Below are 17885 nucleotides of genomic sequence, written 5' to 3' on the forward strand. Positions count from 1 at the left end.
CCAGAGGGATCGGCACCCTCACAAAAACCAGCAGGAAAACAAAAAGCAAAATGGCACTCAGGGCTAACGGGAAATATTTCCTTGTTAGAAAGTCTTTATTTGCGAAAAAGATGCAACGTTTCGAGGCCAATCAGCCTCTTTATCAAGCTTGATAAAGAGGCTGATTGGCCTCGAAACGTTGCATCTTTTTCGCAAATAAAGACTTTCTAACAAGGAAATATTTCCCGTTAGCCCTGAGTGCCATTTTGCTTTTTGTAGCTTACCTCAGGCCCAGCACTGGTCACTTTTGAAACTTAGTGGTGGGATTTATACAGCCGAGGATTACCTTCTTCATGCTTGTTGCCTATTATTGGTAAGCACCTTTTATTGTGGTCCAATTGCTAAAGATAATGTTATATTATATAATGTCATATCTACTTATAATATTAGGCAAAGTAGTTAATGCTATATACAAGAAAATGTTGTAGAAAACAGTAATAAGCCACCTACTACATGAGCCAGAATATAAAGATGTTAAGTCCATACTACTACTACTGGCAACCACATTGCAATTGTGGATAAACGACACACCAGCCTTGGTTGGGTGGCTGTTGAACAGTAAAGTTAAGGTGAATTCTGCACACAATTTCAGATGTTATTAGATATATCCACCCCTTTGTGCCATTTGACATAATATCCCAGTGTGTGACATACATATAGACTGCCTGGGCCAAAACCGTTTGCAGAGATGGGCTAAAAAAAAAGTGAGGATGGCACCAAGGCACTGATGGAAAAGTATTGAAGTTTTAATATGGCACCTCTGCTTGTATTATACTGCAGAAATACTAATTGGTACTGTATAGAAGTCTTAAATATAAGGTCTTGTTTTCAGCTAGATTGCTGAGTGGTGCAAAACTGTGCCCCCAAAGGGTGGATGCAAGGTACATTGTGGGCAAAAACATAAAGATTTATTTGCTCTTTGACCCACTTTAGAAAATGAACCCTACACACTTTAAGAGTCAAAGTAGTGAGGCTGTTATAGACCTGCTCCAATTTTTTTTCACATTATTAGGGCTTTTTCCCCAATTCATCTTAAAATAACCGATAGACATGCTGTGTGTTAATTGCTTTCATGCTAAATAATTTTACACTTTAAATGAACAAGCTATATATATATATATATATATATATATATATATATATATAAAAGCTGTGTATTTTCTATCTGTAGTACTCATGTTGCTAATACTGCTATCCATATAGCAGAATTAATTCACATAAATGGAGTCATTTATGTTTAGGAGTAGTATCTACATTGACCTGTAAGACCTTGGGGGCTATAAGTTAAAACTCAGATTAGAAAGTTTTAAACCCTCACCCAGTAGTGTTCTCGAGTTTCCTTTAAATTTACCTTTCAAATAACCTTTCAATAACATCTTTTATCTATACTGATTGCATTTGAGATTTATAATTTCAAGACTCATAGGGGCAGATTTACTAATCCACGAATCCGAATCCCGAAAGGGAAAAAATCGTATTGGAAACGAAAATTTTTTCGCAACTTTTTTGTCGCCGTCGCGACTTTATTGTATTTTGCGCAATTATTTAGTCGCCATTGCAATATTTTCGTATTGAGCGATAGTAAATGGCGGAAAAACCAATCTGAGTTTTTCGCGACGACGACGAAAAAGTTGAGGAAAGTATAAGAAAAAGTCGCGACGGCGACGAAAAAGACGCGACAAATACCGACCATTACGTAAAAAACGCATTGGGACGCCTTCGGACCTTTGCGGATTAGTAAATCTCCCCCATAATGTCAACTCATTTCAGTGTCAATGTCATAATGTTACCTTAGTCAAACTCAATAAGAGTTTGAAGGAGATTACAGAGTTTGTTTATACAGGCACAGCTGCTAGTAACATGTTCTTTTTCCCTGATAATAAAATTCACTAACCAGCAGCACCCCTTAAACACAAGGGAGAGCCCTTGTTTATTGCTCCTACTCAAGTTACTGTTTACAATAGAGTAGAGCAATGTCAGATGACTCTGCTTTAAAGCAACATCAGAAAGTTTTTCCTCTTCTTCTGAAAATTTCTCCTGACTGTCAGCCTGGTCGACAGAACTCATGAGCAGGTGGTGGTGTTCTTTCAGTCTAAAAATTGCAAATATATTGAAACCTAGAAAATAAACTAAAGGGTAATAGAAGAACACTCTGAGCAAATGTATATCAATTTTTTTTGAAGGTTTACATTTCGTTAAACAGGACTCATACACAAAATGTTCTCTGTGCCCCACCAGTAGAAGCGAAGCTGGAGAATGGATTATACTAAGGGGGTTATTTATCAATGTTCGTATTTTTTTCTCCACTATTCAACGTTTTTTGCTCTAATCATGAATTTAAATAATGGTTTTAAAAAAACACAAAATCCCAATATTAAATTCATTATTTGAATGCAAAACCTGGCATTTGAAAGTCAATGGGAGCTGTCCCAAATTTTTAACTTTAGTTTTAGTAAACTTTAGTTAACATTTGATACAAAGGTAACATGGAATGGTCCATATTTTCCAGTCCAACTTGAAGTCCAACAGTGCTAGATGCATATTGCAGACAACATGACTTTTAGGTTTAATCCTTAATATTATTACAGGGGATACACATGAATGATTTTATTTGCTTTTACACTTTCTGACAGGATTATTGTTGCATTGTTTGATGAGACTCTCTGTTTCTCCAGTTCATGATGTATTATTGCTCTGAGATTTAGTGTATATGACAGAATGCTTAGAACAGCGCTTACTCCCCTCTATGTCTAGGAAAAGTTTGCTATCAGCAGTTTTCTCGTTTCTATCTCATCACAATGCTGTACGAAAAAAGTACCTGCTGCGCGTTTCATAGTGAGCAAGATGAACAAAAATGAGTTGTGTTTAATGGACGTTCAGGGCAAAATCCATGTATTAAAACATGAATCCTACAAAAAGTTGAGTTTTTTTCATAAACATACAGTTGAGATTCTTCGTATTCTTCTAGCACTGTCCTCCAGCAAAGAAATAAAATAGATCAAGGAACCATCACTGCTTTATTTTATTAAGGAAATTTTATAAAACTACTAAGGAATGAGGGTTATTTGCCACATAAATGGTGTTGATTTCTCTTCTTTTTGGCTTTACCAATTGTCCCACCATTATTCTGAATTCAATTTCATTTGTCTATAATGCAGGTAAAAAAAATCTGCAAAATAAAATTTCAAAAAGATATTGCACTTGACCCTCTGGGTATTTAGCAGCCGTTAGAGGAAACCAGAGAAGGCAATACTGTAGAGAGGTCTTTCATGATTATTAACATTATTATGCCAGCCTGCAGTCTGTTCCCTGTGGAGCTTTGCTGAAGAGAGAGAGATTAACAGAGATACAGTAAAGGGGAAGTCTACTATATGCCGCATATGGTACTATAAATAAAATATTTGGTTTGTAGCTTGTAGTTATTGCAGTTATTTCTCCCATAATGTTTTTACTATGTAGTATGTAGTACTGCTATGTACAGTAGATTCAGTTAATTAACAATACACTGTTTGTTAATAAATATTTAACCAAAGCAAAAGAATAAACAATGTGGATTTTGTATTATGATGTACAGTACATTGTCATATGGTTGCAATCTGTGGGTTCAGTTACTGATATGCTACACATAATTATTATCTGCATTAAAATGGTGTATTCCTATATCCCCTGTCCATATTTACATTATTATTTATTTATTATTATGTTGTTTTTTAAAGAAACACTATAGCCCTGAACAATGTAGCTCTCTATAAAAATGTACTGCATGAAGCAGCTCAATGTAAAACCCTGCTTCACTTAAATCAACCAATTTCATTAAAATATACTTGTTTAGTAGTATGTGCCATTGGGTAATCCTAAATAGAAAATTGCAATTTTACATACTAAAGACCGCCCCCTGGTATCATAGGATTCACAGTGCACACAAACAAGCTAGGCACACATACATGCTAGGCCCCATCAGCCAATTAATGGGCAGAGTCCTGTCTTTTACTCCCACACTACTTCCTGTTACAGTTAGAGCTGCATTATTTCCTGTCAGCTGATCTCTGAGGGAGCACACAGCCCATCACAAAATGGCAGCTCAAAGAAAAAGATGTCAAAAGTAATTTTTCAATTATATATTTATATTTCAGTTTGGTAAGATTCTCTAATAGGTCACTTAACATAATATAAACTATCTGTTTGGCTAGGTATTCATTATGGGGGCATAGATTTTCAATAACTTAAATATTTGATATTTTAATGAATGTGCCTTTTAGAGTTACTTTAGGATAGGACTCTTCCCTGTTTTCTTACATTTTCTTTCAATTCAAATAAACTCAAAATTTTACCCATTGTGAATTAAGCCATGAAAAAAACTTGAATGCATCACATTTGTATTATTCTCATCATGTTCAATGGGTCTACAAATTCTAAAAAAAAAAAAAAATTTGAAAAACTCAAATAAAGAAAAAAAGCCTACATTTTGCCTAAGCCTACTGCCATTAACTTCTACATGAACTTTTAGATCTTTAGATCTTTTACAATCTTTTAGATGCCATGGCTTTATATTTGGTTTTTCAGGGTTTTTAGCTCTTAATAGTTCTTGAAACCTTCAAATTTTGGAAACCATAATTTGAATTTGGGAGCTTTTGCACAAAAGGGGAAAAAATTTAATTTGAATGTTCAATCGGCCACATATTATATCCTTAAGTTGTTGAGTTTCCCATTGTGTTTATTTTCCACACAGCCGTGGAAAAAACAAATATCCAACAAACAGACCTTGTACCAAACTTTTCATTGTCCTTCTAATGTAGATGTTCAATTCTGATATATATATTTTTTTTCCAAAGGTTATTTTGTTATAAAATAAGAAATTTCAAAAGACATTAGTATGAAAAATGTGGTTCCAACTTAATGCATAATACATAAGACAAAAATGGGGCAATTAAGTCCTTTTCCCTTTCCTAATGCAAATAGTTTCTCATAAACATGTTAGTGCTAGTGTACATGCTAGTGATGAGAGCCCAAGCAGAGAGCTAATTTCTGAGCAGAATGATGGAGATCTTTTGCTTTAAAGTTGTTGATCTTTATAGACTACCCTACAGGTTAAAGTTAACCCACTCAGTTTTGAAGAACAGCCAGGGTAGGACTTCTTTCCTAGAATTCCTACTTTGTTTACTAAGAAAAGTAAGAAAAAGTATTAAAAGATGTAATGGCATCTAGGAAATATTTAATCCAAATTTAGATAAATATTAGATGGCGGATCGATGGCCACAATGTCATGTTGGCACAGTGTGTGGTGATGCACCGCCGCATGAAACATCACATTGAAATTCAAAATAAATAGATGTCAAAGACAGGGGTTGAATGCCCTAATATGGGTCAATTCCTGGCCTGTCTTGACTTTTTGCCTGAATACTACTTTGAGCTTTCCTAACCCCTTTGATTTGATTTGCCTGAATACTACTTTTAGATTTCTTAACCCCTTTGATTTGATTTGCCTGAATACCACTTTGAGATTTCTTAACCCCTTTGATTGTGTATTGGACTTTCTGAACTCAGCTTCCTTCTTCGTCCTGATTTCAACCCCAGTGAGGGCCTTCGTGCCGTGATAACTAGAACAATGAAGTTTGATTCATCAAATATAGACCAGGGGATTCCTTAAAGACTACCAGTAATTGAATATTTTCCCTATTTAGCACAGTCTATTACATTTTTCGCAGCAATTTTAGTCCGTGCACAGCAAATAAATAACAATAGAGCTTTGTAGCCTTATTATGGCAGCTTTCACTTTTAGCAAAGAATGTTATCTGCTCTTGGATAACCAGAATACTCCAGCTTTTAATGCAGTAAATCCCGCATCCCTCATGAATAACACATTTATTAAAAGCCAAACATTGATTAAATATTTATTTCCAAATAAAACAAGCAGAGGACTGCCTTGCCAAACTATAATGCATTGTGCACTAGCACACACTTTAGTCTTGGAAAGCAATAAAACAAGTAACTGGAAGCATTTCATTTTTATTGTTTGTTTAAAAACATATTGATTTGTGATTAAATTTGATTTTATGAGTCACTGTAGCATTTGAGTAGATATTTAAACTTGGTATAATTTTTCTTGGTAGCAAACACTCAGCCTCTTCATTTATAGACTGCCATAATTATTATTAAGATGTTAGCTTCATAATTGTTGCTACTACTGATCTTTCCAAGTGGTTTTCTTTTAATGTTTTGCAGATTTACTGTCTTCTGCATAGATACGCAAGCCTACATTTCTATTTACATTGCTCATGGAAATGATCACAGAACTCATTGAATATATTTCTAGATCTTTATTGAGTTAATGTCTAGATTTATTAAGTACATTTATGGGTCATTTTAAATAAATATGATAGAATAAAGATTTTTTTTTTATTTTAGGGCAATGCAAAGTATTTACATTCCTATATATTTTTATGTATGTTTTTTTCTTCTTCTTTAATGGGAAAAGCAATAATATCTGTTGAGCCGAAGAATGAAGAACCAGAAGATGCAAAAATGATTATGGAAGAAAAGTCACAAGGTATTGTACAAACTGCACCTAAAGCATAGACTAAAATAAAGAAACACATGCATAAACCCACATCTTCAATATATACATGCTAAAAGGGGTTACACCAAAGGTAAATGTTCAACTTCCATTAGCAAACATCAGGTTTGCTATTATGCAGTTGGGTCAGAATTATCAGCCCAATAATTTTCATACTGTGGGGATCTGTTGTTTAGGTGATCAGATAGGGTAGAAAATGTTGGTCTTAACGATAAAATCTGCATCTGTGTATCTGATGATATCCTTGGGGGACCAACAATGTATTTCCCTTTCGTACGATTGGTGTCTACCAACTATTTTATGTTCAGAACATCAACCAATTTGTATTTTAAGGGCTTTAGTCTACAATTTTAGTCTGAATGTTAGTTTTAGATTGCTGCATTCAATATTTGATCATTTGCCAGAACACTAAAATCTGAACATGTATGGGTCCATTGTTCTTCTAGTGTGTTATACAACCACTCTAAAATGTTACTTACCTACAAGATGGTATTTCCAGATTCTGTTATTTATGTGGTTGTGGGGAGGTGATGAGAAACAGATTGGCACCTCACACAACTAAACAAACAATAGACAGAAAATTTACAGCTTTCCTTGCAGCATATAATATACCAGAATATTTTTCTGTTCTGAAGTTTAGACTAGAATCCTTAGAACATAGCACAATTTCACAAATAAATCTAAATCTTTCAGCAAGATTCTTTTGTAATTAATGATATTAAAAATATTGGTAATGTGTTAAACTTAATAAAATACAAATTACAAAAAAAAATTGGTAATGTATAATTTTGGAAGTAATTAGACAACTGCTCTGCTTGTAGGATGTAGGGTCCCAAATTGTTAGGCCAACCCTCCTGGTTGGAGCATATAAATATATACAGGCAGGATATGCAGGTCCCAATTGAAGGCCAATTAGGATAAGATTAGTGCAAGGGGTTATTTATTTCCTGGAAATGTGTGGTGCAATTACATTTGCTTTCCATTTGGAAGGTGCAAGGAGTTGCATCTGACAGCACTAGACTCCACAAAGGGCGGTGTTATATGCAAAAACATATGGTGTATAAGATGTGCTGATTTGTAGAGTTTTGCTTGTTTATGAATGATAATATTTTTACTAGTACAGCTAACCATAGTTTGTTCTTTCTTATGTATTAACAGAGCAAGATGAATCAGAAAATATGGAGACCAGTCAACCTAAAGTTTTAGTGGAGACAGAAGGTATTTCAGTCTTAAATCCACAATGATATGATTACTCACTTTTTACATTATTTGTTTTTTTTTATAAATGTTTTAGTTTTTTCCAACTTAAAATGTCACTTCTATATTATGTAGGGAGTTAAAATGTTACGTTAGTCTGTGGGCCTTATGTGCAAGGTACTGTACCTAGAGTACACCTGTGCTATACTCTGCAGGTTCTGCTCAGCAGAGAACAGAAATTGCAGAAAGCAGCCACTTGCTTATGCTCTGATTAAAGTCTACTATAGATTCAATGATAATCTTATCTCCAGTATAATTGAATTAATATGTTTTTTCAGACTTGGACAGAGATCCAGAGAAGACTTCAGATTTTCAAAAAGGTAATGTGTGTACAGTATGTCATTCACATATCAATAAGCTGCTTGCATTTATATTAGCTTAAACATTGGTTTTGTTGATGCCACATTACTTCATTTTCAAATTGCTATGTTTTGACATTTTCTACCTTCCACCATTTAATTTTTCTCTTGAAATGGAGCACAAAGAGCCCCTCATTCTATATGCAGCGCTGCTTATGTTTGAATGTATTTTATACAGAAGGTGGGGTCTATGGGATTCTCTTGGCAGGTCAATACCTTGCTCATCATCCAGAACACTGAAGCCATGAGTGCCAGAGGGTTCAAGGTACCCTGTACTTACTGCATGTTGGAAGGCATTAAGTACAGGGATCACTTTAGGGGATGCAAGTTTTTGGCCCTTAACATCCCTGAATTTTAATTTGTTGGAAAGGCTTTATTAGAAATAACAGAAATTAGAAATCTAAGAATAGTATTACTTTCAGACATGAGTCAATCTGACAGATTTTGAATGGAAGTTATAAAGTTATAAAGTCAGGCATGTAGAGTGCTGAAAGGTAGCCTATAGTAGTCTGGAAGTAAAGTATAGTAGATCTCATTTATCACTGTGTAATGTTACCTACAGCAACCAATCAGTGATTGCCTTTTTTTAGCCAGCTGCAGGTAGAGCAATGAATCCAACATTATGATTGGTTGCCGTAGGCAAAATTTTATTGATATATATATATCACTGTCTTTATATATATATAAAGACAGTGAGCCACACACACAGGGACTTTGCAAAAAAAAGTTTATTTGGAAAAAAGGTCCAATATATATATATATAGCATATTTATATAGCATCTGCAAGTTATAAAGCTTTTTACACTAACTAATTAACACAGGGTTTTACAACTAGGGTTACAGAATAAAAGCAATGGATTATAATGTGCACTTTCTATTTAATTTATAAACACTGGGCATATTTGCCCCATAGCAGGTAAAACAATAAAATATGTTTGTTTGTATTGTTTTACCTGCAGCTGGCTGAAAAAAATCTGATCACTGATTGGTTTCTCTGGATTACTGCTAAGGTGCAAATATTCCCTTAATTTTATAAATGAGCCCCAAATGTTTTGTGCATAATACATATATATAGTACATAGAAATAAACAAGAATCATTTAATGCATCAGTCAATGAAAACCAAAATAACATACTCCATTTTCCTGTTATAGTATTACAGGTATGGGATCCGATGTAACCAATTATTTTTTATAGAAAAAAGCCATCTCATATAGACTCCATTTTAAAGGAGAAGGGAAGGGAAAAACTAAGTAAGCTTTATCAGAATTGTCTATGTAAATACAGCCAAATACAGTTCTCTATCAAAAAAAAGAAAAGATTTCTTGTCTCCTTTTTAGTAAACATGTTCTTTGGTATCTGACTTCCTCTCTCAGAAAAATCCTTTATTCCTGCGGCCAGAGTCTGCACAGTTCTCTCCTCTCTCCCTTCTCCTGCTCCCCCCTCCCATAGGAATTAATAAAACTCACTCCCCCCACCCTACAACGGCTAAGATGCAAGCAGGAAGCTGTTTAGACCAAGCTAAAATGGCAGTGGCAATCTTAAACAAACAGAGAAAGCTTCTAGGGCTCTTTACTCAGGTATGGTAATGCTTTCTGCAGAATAAATATAGTGTTCAAGGTGGCACTAATGTGGCAAAGCTATTGGCAGTAAAATGCCAAAATGACTTTCCTTCTCTTTTAACCAAATAATTTACATTTTATGTTGTAATAAAACAGTACCTTTTACTTGATCCCAACTAGGATACAATTAGTGCTAATTGGAGGCAAAACAATTTTATTGGGTTTAATTAACACTTAAATTATTTTTTAGTAAACAAGGTTTCAAGACCCAAATTACAGAAAAATCCCTTATCTGGAAAACTGCAGGTCCCAAGCATTCTGGATAACAGGTCCCATACCTGTACAGTGCTATTGGTATTCTGTTCATTCTCGCCATGGCTGGGGATGCAGGAAGCTGTGATTTAGCTAATACTAAAGAGTCACTGTTGGCATGCTCTCTATAATACAGCACATGTTAATAAAGCTACTGTGAGGCATTTATGTTAGCCAAATGCTACTTGTAGTAAATGTTATTAGATCTTACAAACACCCTCAAAACATCAATTCTTGTTTCACATGAAAGCAGGCCCAGATGGCATCTTGTAACATCAAGCTGTTGCTAACTACGCTGACCTTGTAAAATGTCCTTTGTCAGTGACAATGATACTTATTAAAGTGCAAGATTGTGCTAGAAAAAGTGACATCTTGATATGACACTTCTCATTTCCTAGATACATCTTGTAAGACGTTTCCCTCTGCATACTTTTTTTTATTCGCAGATTCATATCCTGCATTATACATGAAAAATTTAGTTCTTATTGTGAGTCATGCCGTTCTTCCAATGCTTTTGTTGTATTTAAAGCTCTTGATTTAAATTTAGTAAAATGATTCTGATATGCTTCAATTGCGGAATCATTTGTAGCGCTATTACGTTCTAATTGTAGCTTCCTTGTTCTTGGTTTTATTGTTCTATTAACAGAGAATTAACATTTTGCTGTTCCATAATATAATCTGCACGACTATCAGCTCCAATTAGAATGCAGGGAATTGTCCCGGGGAGCAGTTGAAAAAGGAATTGATCAAAACTGTTTTTCATTGTCGCAATTAAGGAAGCACAATTTTACATTTAGCAAAGAATAAATAGATCTTTTATTTTTCCGTGATTTATACTAAATGTAATCTACAGTCATTTTTGAAGGAAGTTCTACAACAAAGGGGCCACATAAAAAAACTCACTCTGACCGCTTCCCACTATCATTTTAATCACTTCAGATTCTTTCACTTCTTAATAGTATAAAGAGATCCAAAGTATATTCAAGACAGATGCATCTGCACACATGTGGTTCCCAAGCTAATGAAACAATCAACATACACTGGGGCCAATCATAAAATGCTTGGTTAGACCACCAGAGCTTCAGTAAAAGTCTTATTAGTTCATTGATTTTTCAGTGTTTGGTGTCTGAACGAAAGTCATCATCATGTTGCAATTATAGCCACTGGGAAGTACAGTCCTTTGAGAAATTAATTTGTTTACCCATATTTCAAGTGCTTAATAGATTAAGAATATATTCATTAAATAAATTAAATAAATTACGTAAACGTATACATTTTAACATTATATTCACATCATTCATATCTAATTTATATATATACATATAAACAACTCTAAAGGCAAGATATGCTAGTGGGATTCCATAAAGAAAAATGGGCAGATCTAAGCAGCATGAACACCTTGACTGCCAAGAAGAAGAAAGGCAGGATTGGCACAATCAGGATGTTGGTGCTTCCTTGTTATTTGTGTACCTTCCCCATCACCATCAATTACTCAAGAAAACATAAGGGCAAATACCACAAAATAAAATCAGCGTTAGCTCCTACTTTCTCATACTTTAAACAACTTTAATCAACTAGGCCACAGTTATTAATACAAATAATATGATATTTAAAAGGGACTTTTTGAGAACTTTAAAGTGCTTTCTAATCTCCAAAGTCAAGTACTTTCAAATAAGGAACTTCTTACATGATTAAACAATATGCTCAGTAAGGGATTTATCTCCCAATAAAAACATTTGCCCAAAGAAACCTAGAGACCTAAAAGGTACTTGCTAAACATGTTACTCAATAGAAGACCAACCAGTAAAATCCAACAACTGCTACAATGAGAAAAGAATCCAAAAAGACTGATTGATTCTTCTCATTGGTGAAAATCAAAGACCATCATTTATACTTTCTTAATTAAAAAACATATATATCTAAACTCTCCTGGAGGATGTTATATGTCGTTAATGCATTTACGGTGGTTGTGTCAACAATTAAAGTGCTGGGCAGAAAAATGTTCACTTTTATCACCAAATTGTCAGGGAAACCAACCCAATCCAATCAAGACATGGGCCACTTAAATCTTGACATGGAAACTATCCCCAAGGGCAAAAGAATCCCCTCCACCCAGCACATCTTTTATTTATTGTATTTATTTATTATATCACTTGTCCTCCCTGTGTGTAATTTTGTATTCTGTAAGATTGTACAGCGCTGCGTACCCTTGTGGCGCTTTATAAATAAAGTTATACATACATACATACATACATACATGAAATAGTAGCAACCATGACATCAAAAGTCTACATCACCTATGACAAAAACATACAAAAGTGTATACCATGGACAGGTGTGAGACAGAAATACAGCTGACTATAAAACCAAATTTCTAATCCACAGCAGTCCAGTATCAAAATATTGTATTGTTTCTGCTTAGTCGAAAGAGGTATAGAAGGACCATGGTTGTTTATTTTCTGGAAGAAATGTTAAAAGTTAATTTATATTGATTTTTCTTGTTATAAAACACTATAGAGATATGTAACGTTCAAGCTGCACTGAGCCAGCGTTTGCATTATTTGTGGCAATACTCTATACTGTATATTTGTATAGACATGCATCCTGGCCCTGGAACCTACCCAGATCCATTACATTAAGGTGCAGCTGTGGTTATTCCTTTTTTGGGTACATGTTCTACAATTTGCCTTTGAAGTTTGGTTTTCCACGTACCCAATACCCATTACTGCCTATTTGTTTCTGTTGTTTATACTTTCCAACCCCCATTGAAAGGAAGAATTAAATAGGGAGCCACAAGATAAAGGTTCTTGTATACTTCTATGGCTAGCCAGAATAAATAAAATACTACGATGCTAGCTAAATGCTGGACTGTTGTGGATTGAAATTCCTCTGGCAGCCATTTCAAATTAAATTAATCCTCTGTGCTTCTCTAAACTGCAAAGTAAATGTGTTCGTAGGTTACAAAAATTGGTTACTTTAGCATAGATTAACAGAGGTCTCTAATTAGAAGACATTTTTAGTGAGAGACAGAATCATTTGTTTTCTTTGCGTATCTCGAGTTTATTGCTTTTGCTTGGCTTGCTGTGCTTGTTTCCCCATTTTCCCTATCATTAATCTAAGCTATAGTTTCAATGACAAAGTAATTAAAAGAACCATGCACCTTTCTCGGTGGCTAGCTGCCCTGCGATTCTTTACCGCTGCTCTCTGTGTAACATCACTAGCAGATGGTCAGAGATTTTTCACCCTTTCTAAAGTTTCATTTTATTCCCATCTCATCTAAAACAAGTCTCCGCCAAGTGTAATTAGCTTAAGGCTTTTAATCCCTCACAGGAGATCATTTAAAGTCCTTACAGATTTTCAGAAAGAGTTTGAAGCAGAAAGGTTAGGCATCTCTAAATTGGAGCATTACTCCACAGCCTATTTTACCAAATTTCATTTAGAGCTCTTTGTCATTCTGTATTATTTTCTCTTTCAGTATTTCACATGGTATTCAGGAAATCTCTTTAATTTTCTTCTTTGTGTGTTTGTACAATACGGATTCTAGCAGATATTATTTACTTAAGGGTCCTTACCTTTAGAACAAATCAGACTGCTTCTGTTTCTAATTAACTTCAATGGTATGGTCCTCACTGGACAATCTTGATTCAATGGAAACTTTAACAATAAACTAACTAGCTCAGTGAGAACTTTCTTTTCTTTAGAATGCTAGTTCCAATTCAGCATGTGAGATTTATCCATAGTTACAGAATGGTGCATATAAAATCAAGATTAATTAGCAGGCAGAAACAATTTGCATCTTCTTTTTAATCTGCATCTCAAAGGAATTATACAACCAGTATTAAAGCCATTCTTAACTGAATGTGCCTTGATTATCACATTAATAGGTACAAGGGCAATGTTAAACAAATGATCAGCTCGGAACAGCTGGTGCTGTATGTTTGTAAGAAGGGATAAGTTATAGACAATTTAATAAATCATATATTAGATTCTAAGTACACGCATTGTGATTTGAATTGTTTACAGATATAAAACAAACAAAAGTAGCAAAAGAACAGCAATAGAACATCTGCTCCCACCACCTGTGCAATGCGTCTTTGTAACCAGATGTGCTAATTCTTTTCTGTCCATTAATAAGTATTAATATACAGCTGGACCAATAGCAATGAGTGATCATGTCTGGTTGTTGTTCATATTGTCAAATGCAGTTATTTTCTGTTTAGAATATCTGCTACCTGACCATCTACTCTAAACATTAAAGATTTTGTACCACAGTTCCACTCCATATTTTCTTGAAATAGATCAAATTAAATAAAGACAAACATTGACATGGTCCTTACACCCCAGAGCACGATACAATGTACATTGTTTTTACTTGAGACTTATGCAAGGGCTCTGCCATGATGGGATGTGTGCATTTGTACAAACGACAAACCTAAATGTCTCTATTTTGACTTAATGCAGGTATTTCCTTTCCCTTTCTGTATGTAAACTTCAAGTCTACTAGTCCAACCAAATGTGCATTGTATGTATATAATGAATTAATATTTAAAGACCCATTTACCAACATTCTGATTTTTGTGGTGTTATAGGTTTCTGAAACCACAAATAAACTCATTTACACTAAAACCATGAAGGTCTAGTCATTTATTTAAAGACCTGAATATAAAAAAAACACCACTGAATTAAAATGTGAAACGTATATGTAATCCACAAATGTAAAATGTTATAATTTGCCTAGAACAACTCCCTTTGATTTCTACACGATCTCAACAGTTTTTTGTATTTTTTTTGTATTCGTGTTTTTTGTGGTTTTGACGCATCATAAATAGTGAAAATGTGCATTTTTTGTCACGAAAAAAACTTTAAAAAAAAACTGTGAATAAAAAATACAAATATAAGTAAATGAGCCCCTTAACCATGAAAAAATAGGATTGTTTTACTACAAAAAGGAAGGCATACTACAGTAGTTGACATCAAGTAATGGGTATTGGATCTGTTATGCGAAATGCTTGGAATCTGGCATTTTCCGAATATTTGGATTTCTATTGCTTAAGTCTAGGGTCTTTTTTGGCAGGATTTGGATTCGGCCAAAACCACGCTCCTGGCTGAACCGAATCTGAAGTCATGTGACTTTTTGTCACGTAAACACAAAACTTGAAAATTTGGCATATGCTAATTAGGATTTTGTTCAGTATTTGGCAGAATCCTTTACGAAGGATTCTGGGGTTCAGCCAAATCCAAAAAAGAGTATTTGGTGCATCCCTAATAAAAAATGTAACATTAGATAAACCCAGCAGTATTTTTCTGTCATCAGTATGCAGCTTAGTTACCATCAAGTACAAGGCACTGTTTTATTATTACAGAGAAAAATGAAATAATAAAACACATATTTACTTAAAGTGGATACTATGCGAGATGGCCTTTATATAATTTGGTGCTTTCTGGATAACAGGTTTCTGGATTACAGATCCAATACCAGTATCTGGAAAAACTAGTAAGACAGTCAGCAAATTGATATTGCCCTAAAAGATATGTCTATTGTTGCATATGGTGGGAAACTTTATCCTAGTCTGGTTAAGTGCTGTTAAGAAACAATGATAGCTGACTATGATTTCTTTTGGCTAAGCAAACATCTTAATTAATGCTATGGGTTCATCTGCATGTTCACTTAAAACCCTAGACACGTCCTACTATCATTATGCAAACCAGACCATAATAACCTTCTCTGTGAAGCTGTGTATGAAATGTGCTTAGTGACACTGCTTACTTTACCCAAAAATAATATTTGCAGTAAGTTAACCAGTGCTGTTAGTATTTGCCTTAGATTTCAAACCAATGTAAGGACATCACTATGCAGGAATATGCATTTTCATCCAACATTGCCACAGTCAATCATTTCTTACACTCACACTTTGATGCCAACATCAACATCAGCCTTGGTTCCTTTATCACTGTAACACCTGCCAAATGTCCTACATTAATCATTCTTCTACTAAAACAGCCACAGTAGCTGAAATGTTAAATTGGGCAACTGGGACAGATCAGCATTCTCATGAACCCAAACATTATAAAATGCTAATTATTTAACTAAAAACCACATTTGTATGAAAGGATCTCTTTACAATATGTTTTGTAATTAGATATCTCATTTAACCAAGTATTTTGTTACCTGCAGTACGGGAAATATAGATTCTGACAGTTTTCCAGGGTGAATAATTTGAAAAATGTTTTTTTATACATTATTATATATATATATATATATATATATATATATATATATATATATATATATATATATATATATATATATATACAAATAGTGTCAGCACTCCAAGGCTCAATATCCTGCGGGGTGCACAGCCAAAATGTGAGTATGCAAAAAGTAATAATCATCCGTGGCCGGCACTCCCTTCAATACTTTGTCAAAAATTTATTGAAAACATATTGTTTAAACAATATGTTTTCAATAAATTTTTGACAAAGTATTGAAGGGTGTGCTGGCCACAGATGATTATTACTTATATATATATATATATATATTTATTTATTTATTTATTTTTTTATTATTATTTTAATATAAATTATTTTGTTAATTTCTGAACATTATGAACAAAGATGAGCAATTTTTTTTTCATCTGGTATGGATTTGCAGCAAAATTTGCATTCTTGTATATTTTTGTAAATTTCTGCCTTTTTACTAGTGAGGGGAGAAAGTTTTCACCAGGCTTTTCTCTGAATTTCTGCATTTCACCATTGGCGGATTCTTTCATGAAATGGGCACAAAAATTTGCTGTGGAGAAATTTGGCATGCAGCAAAAAATTTAGCACATGTAAAAAAAATATGACACATGGCAAAAAAAATTGTTGCACGTTTTGACGTGTACATCAAAAATATCTCCCTCAAGGGTTAAACGTCTCTTTTCCCATTGCATAAGATGTTAAAATGAGAACTTTATAATTTCAGACTTAATTACTACCAAAAACTGAAATGACAGAGAAACACTGCACAGATTGTTATTCTAAATATTTATTTTACAAATCATTTTAAAATTATACGATAAAGAGGATGTGGAGTAAAATTCTCAAACCTTTGCCAGAAAATAAGCAGACAATGCCATATGTATCAGCTACTATACAAATATTGTACACTAACATTTATTCTAGGATTAGAAACTACAGAGGATTCATGTGGGTGTGGGATGAAGATAAGAATGTGATGAAAAAGAGCTTTATGGATAAAAAAATTGCTTTAGAAAGAAAATAACAGACCTTAAACATTTCCATTATTTTCTTAGAAAAGGTGCAAACACTTAATGAACAAAAATAATTGTAAATGCAGCATATTTATATGTATTTGTTACAAAGTAATAATGCAAAAATATAAATGTGAGAGCCAGTACCTATGGCAAAGGCTGTGCTTACCAAAAACTTTTCAGTTTGATGATATTTCCCAAGCTAGAGTTGGTAGATAGATGTAATTGTTTTTCCATCCATGAGGTTCAAGTGTGTGGCAATTTACCGGGGGGGAGAAAATCTTCTCCTTCAAAAATACCACCAGGACTCCAAATTCAAGAGGCAGATAAGCTTTAATGCACTGATGGGGAACACAAATGTACAACACAGGTTGTATATAAGTCTTTCTAAAACTCACATATGATCTAGCCTATTTTTATAACCCCTCATGCTTTTACTAATCCCCCCCATTATGTTCCATAATTAACCAATCAATGTCCAGCAATATCAATTCATCATCTTGGGGTTCACATGGTCTCTGGCAATAATC

General features: G+C 34.0%; 1 protein-coding gene across 1 annotated transcript in view; it reads left to right on the forward strand.

The window, feature by feature from the left end:
• macrod2 (MACRO domain containing 2) overlaps positions 1 to 17885 on the forward strand; it is a 1296131-nt gene that overhangs the window by 1254770 nt on the left and 23476 nt on the right. Inside the window, exons 14-16 of the mRNA XM_004914719.4 lie at positions 6515 to 6586; positions 7772 to 7831; positions 8149 to 8190. Coding sequence (XP_004914776.1) covers positions 6515 to 6586; positions 7772 to 7831; positions 8149 to 8190 — 174 coding nt within the window. The remainder of the gene's footprint in view (positions 1 to 6514; positions 6587 to 7771; positions 7832 to 8148; positions 8191 to 17885) is intronic.

Source organism: Xenopus tropicalis, chromosome 5, assembly GCF_000004195.4.
Source record: "Xenopus tropicalis strain Nigerian chromosome 5, UCB_Xtro_10.0, whole genome shotgun sequence".
NCBI classification, from domain to species: domain Eukaryota; kingdom Metazoa; phylum Chordata; class Amphibia; order Anura; family Pipidae; genus Xenopus; species Xenopus tropicalis.